At 36.7% G+C, this 4,986-nt stretch overlaps 1 protein-coding gene across 2 annotated transcripts in view; it reads right to left on the reverse strand.

The window, feature by feature from the left end:
- GPC5 (glypican 5) overlaps window positions 1–4,986 on the reverse strand; it is an 86,740-nt gene that overhangs the window by 22,273 nt on the left and 59,481 nt on the right. For both annotated transcript variants that reach the window (XR_003573641.1, XM_027904964.1), the window contains exon 2: window positions 3,221–3,915. Coding sequence is in view for 1 of the 2 variants with exons in the window: in XM_027904964.1 (XP_027760765.1) it covers window positions 3,221–3,915 (695 nt within the window). In the remaining variant the exon portion in view is untranslated. The remainder of the gene's footprint in view (window positions 1–3,220; window positions 3,916–4,986) is intronic.

Genomic DNA, 4,986 nt, shown 5'->3' on the forward strand with positions numbered 1-4,986 from the left:
GGCAATCCATCTACGTCCTGAGGACCTCGCTGCCACCGTCCAAGCGTGCTTGGCCCCGGCAGATGAACCTCAGGATTAAAGGGTGGGCTCAGTTCCGCGCACACTGTGTCTCACCTAAAAAATCCAATGCGCAGGCTGGAAGGTGGAAAGACCTTCCCCGGTTCTTCGTTCGCGAAGACTGGCCATTCACAGCGCCGTCCATGGGGATCTCCTTGGCTAAACAGAAGCTCAGAGACCAGCACAGAAGAACAGGATGAACCTGTAAGGTGCTCAGTAACAACAGGCACCTTTAGCTGTTAACTAATGCTTAAGAATTACATACCACCCTTTTCAGGCTATCTTAATAATGCTTCCTGTTCTTGCTTTATATGATGCAGCTCTCTTAAACCTGTATTGCATTATATCTGCAGGAACATACACACAGATGTTTGCGAGAAAAAGGAGTTTGTTCCAACTCCTACCAGCTAAAAAGCACAGGGTCCACAACGCACTGAGCAATACCAGTAGGTAAATGGAGATATACAGACTTCAGGAACAGAAGTTTCACTAAATATATATCAACGTGAATGTGTGAAAATACATAAATATGTGAATAGTTGCACAACCCACACTTCTCCACTAGATTCTGCAGAATAACATAAAATGATGCCCAGGTACCGAGATGATGAACAAGTGCTGCACTTATCTGTCAGTCAGCAGGGTTGTGGGAGGTAGAAATGAAAGGTGAATTTGAAACAGGAAGAACGAAGGGAAAGACAAATTCCATCTACAGACGGCATGGCATTGCTCTGCTGACCCAAGCAGAAAAGGTAACAAAAGTTGCAAACTGCCAGAAAAGGAAGTCATGTTATATTGCCATTAGTGGTCTTTCCGCATCACACAGAGTTTAAAATATGAATATACATTAGATTTAAATATTCATGCAATGTGTTAGAAAAATTCCTTTACATGTGGTAATTTACACAAACATACACATGAACAGAAAATACTGTACAACTACATGTATCACTAAGTAGGATACTCTGCAGCTTCTCATATTAACGCTGGCATATGTATATATGATATTTCCAAACATTTCAAGGTTTTTTTTCTCTGTTTACTTCTTTAAAACTCACAAAATACAATGAAATTCACTTTTAAAACTGCAAAGACTGCTGTGTGCTTAAGCAAGCCATTATTTGCTTGCTCATAATCAGCTTTTCCCTGTCTGTTGGAATCACTGGTGCATTAATTGCTTATCAAAACTTGAAACAGTTCATGAATCACTCCAAAGATAAAATAAATAAATATTAATGCGCCAATTTCAATGGAATTCATGTCCTCTGCATCCTAAAGCTAAAAACTGTATTTACCACATGTCAGAATTAAGTCTTGATACCTAATAAATGGTAAAATATCAAATATAAAATATACTGACTGACTAGATCACTATTTTTCAAGAGATAATTGCATCATAATTTTATTTTATCAAATTAAAGATCAAAGAGAGAAAGGATTGGTCAATTATAACAGAGAAATGAACTGAAAGAGATGTCTAGGTCTGATGCAGCATGAATGAAAAATGAAGAATTTAGGGTTGAACTTTTGGAAGTGATTTTATATCAGATGATCTTAACAGAAGTAAACACATAATCTTCAAACAAACACATTAGTAACAAATATCATTACATAGGAAATTTTAGCATTCTTTACATTGTATGAATAAAGGGGAGAAGAGAGGCATAGAGTTTTCAGGAATAAGAAAAGTATTTCATTTTGGATCAATATAAAATGTTCATTAAGCCAAAACGCTAGGTGCAAGGCTCTTCACCTATTTAATTTCTTTACTAAAAACGAAATACAGTGATTTACACTACTTAGGAGTGTAAAAACTTTCATTTTTTTAAAACATGAGTGTGCTGAGAGATTTTTAAGTCTGGGCCCATGACAGTTCACTGCTGAAAATCCAAGTCTAAAACTTTTTAAATTAAATTACCCAGGATGAAGTAGGAAACACAAGTCCTTCCCTTGTGCCTTTACTTGCTTGTTCTAGCTTTTTCCTGAAAATTGTAGGCAAAAAAGACCCCACAAAAATCAAAGGGGCAACAGGGTATATCCGTGAAAGGCAACTGTAGCTCTGAAATCACTTGAATTAGACAGACATCAGTGAGCCACTTTTGAGCCAAACTGCTAGTGAAAAACCTTTTCCAAAAAAAGAGATAGTTTTCCTCAAGGAAGTTCAGCAGCAGGATATTATGGTTCATGTAGCTGGCTGGTATAAAGCAGATAAAATAGGAAATTCACAGAGTGAGCAATTTTCCGGTTACTCAGTGACTAAGCAGGATGAAGAATCAGTTTTAATAAACTCTGAGTCTTACTAAGAAATGAAAAATTCTTTATTTATTATATTAGGTCAAGTTGTTTACTGTCAGAGGTCCTATCAGCTGCTTAGCAGAAGAAACTGCTTCAACCTCAGGTACTGAGGCTATGGCAGTCCTAGAAGTATTACTGCACCTCAGCTGATGCCACACCACAGGAACACCCAGACACTCTCTTCAGACCTGTGTGTACCGTAAAACTAAAGGCATCTCCCCAAACCAAGTTATCCAATCCAGCATTAAACATAGAATATATCACTGTCAGTGAAGTCTGAATGTAAGAATACAGAGAAAAATACAATTACAAAACAGAATACAGATTAAAAATAATACATGAAAAATTTGAATTTTGATACTTAACCTTCGTAAATTAACAGATATACTAGGGCTTTTCCTAATGTGTAGCTAAGTAGTGCACACTTTCCCTAACAGTATCTTAAAGTTCTTCACTTCATGCATTCACAGGTAACAGAGCTCTCATATAACTTGCCTTTTTCTCTCAAGTATATATGTAAGGAAGGACTCAGTTTATGTTACAAATGAACTGTGCTACTTCCTCTGAAACCTAAATAATTATGGAAATATTATATGGAAAGTTATAGGTTCTCTAAGGCAGGTCAATAGTACCTAAAGTAAGGATTGCTTAAATTTATCATTATGTGCACACAGGATAACAATGAAGTGATTAGAAAATTTTCTTATGTTCATGAAAAACATTTTTTGTGCTCCTAAAAATTGCACTGTCAAATGAAGCTGAACTCAAGAAACAAACATGTTCTTCACCATAAAAGTGGCCAAACAAGTAAGAATTATCAGTCCCACTTTTCCTACTGTCACTGAGTGTGTATAAACTACCTTCTTACCTGCTCAGATAACTCTGGCCCATGGGTATGAGCCTGTACCAGAGCATCATTAACAAGCGAATGAAAGTTGAGAAGCACGTGCTCAACGTCGTGTGTTCCACTCATGGCGCTTGAGAGCTCCTCCAGGGACTGAATATATCCCCGCCAATGAAGATCAATTTCTGCTGTGTTGGCTAAGCAGCCCCGGATGATGTTGAGGCAGTAGCCCATGCAGGGCTTACTCATCATCAGTCCCTGGCAGTGGGGGCAGTACTGCATTCTCAGTAAAGCTCTGCTGCAGTCTTTGGAGAAATGCAGGTGATCCGTTGTATTGATCACTTCAATCCCCAAATTCAGAGCCTGCAAGAAAGTCCGGCTGGATAAGAGGGATCTTCCCATTTGACTTATGGCCTTTTTGGGAACGCTGCCAAAGGGCCTGATGTCTCTTCTCGCCGTTCGTAGACACTCTGCATATTCCAGTGAAATGTCAGTCAGACCAGGGTTAATCACGTGGCTGTAGACTACTGGAAACAGGGTGTCAAAAAATCTATTCACAAATTCCTCTGTGCTAATGTCTGTGCCAAATACGAAGAGTCCAACATCAGTGAAAAACTCCTGAACACGCACAGTAGCCTCAGCAGCCATGTTTCTATATGCAGTGCAGAAAAGTGTGCTTGTGTAATTCTCAGCCAGTCTGATAAGCATTTCAAAGGTTTCTGTAATTAATAAATCAATCAATCAGTCAATTATTATTTTTAAGGTTTAAAAAAATAAGAAATTAGAGTAATAAGAAAGTAAAACAGTTACATTAGGACAACTTACATTTATCCCAAATGAATTTTCGCATTAGAATTTTTCAAGAGACAAACTTCTCACAAATTATGACAACTGTCTTTTGTATACAGGGAAACACTTTACAAATAACGTTATAACACAATTAATAATCCATATGTTTTCCTTGCAGGTTATATTAAACACAGCCTAAAAGAAAGACATCTCCTAGGATGCAGCAGTCCAGAATAGCAAAGATAAAAATTTAAATCAAATTGATTCTTGGTTTAGATGGTTTTAAATAATAAAGTGTGAAGAATATTATAGGTTTATATGAAAATAGCTATTTTTGTAACTGTAAATTCAGTCCTTTACACAAATTTTGCCAATACTTTAGATGAAAATTGTTAGGTAATATTAGCAAAATAATGATGTTTCAATAATACCAATAGAACTACATTAATAAGGTTTTTATGACGCTTTTTTTTTATTACTACTTTTCCTAGATGAAAACCATAAAGTATGTGATCTAAAATGTCTCTCTCCCTGGCTGCAGTATCCTATTACCAAGAGCATAAATAGTAGTTGAAAGAATAAACCGTGCTGCAGATGGATAATCAATAGATTTTACAATATGGTATAAACAATAACAAATCTTCAATATTCAGCTAGATTGCTAGTGCCTCAGCAACCCACAGGTGAATGAGTACAATAATCAACTGTATCATTAATTTGCTATTTGTGCTTTTCTAAACAGGACATTTTGATACTGGCCACTTGTGTTTACAATGCTGCGTCATGCTGTTTAACTGTCATTTTTGGATTTCTTTAAAAATTTGTTAATCAGGTTTATTTTACTGTCACATTTTCTACTTTATAACCACCAAGGCTATTGCAGAGATTTGTTTTGCTCTCAGACAGTCTGACAGACAGCAAAGCAGACCTACGTTTACTTTCAATACTGAACAGCACCTATGAATACCTTACGATGGCAATCTATGTCATTTATAACACAT

This window comes from Empidonax traillii, unplaced genomic scaffold (assembly GCF_003031625.1).
Source record: "Empidonax traillii isolate 1590-97213 ecotype Southwest subspecies unplaced genomic scaffold, ASM303162v1 scaffold1107:size665980, whole genome shotgun sequence".
Lineage (NCBI taxonomy): Eukaryota > Metazoa > Chordata > Aves > Passeriformes > Tyrannidae > Empidonax > Empidonax traillii.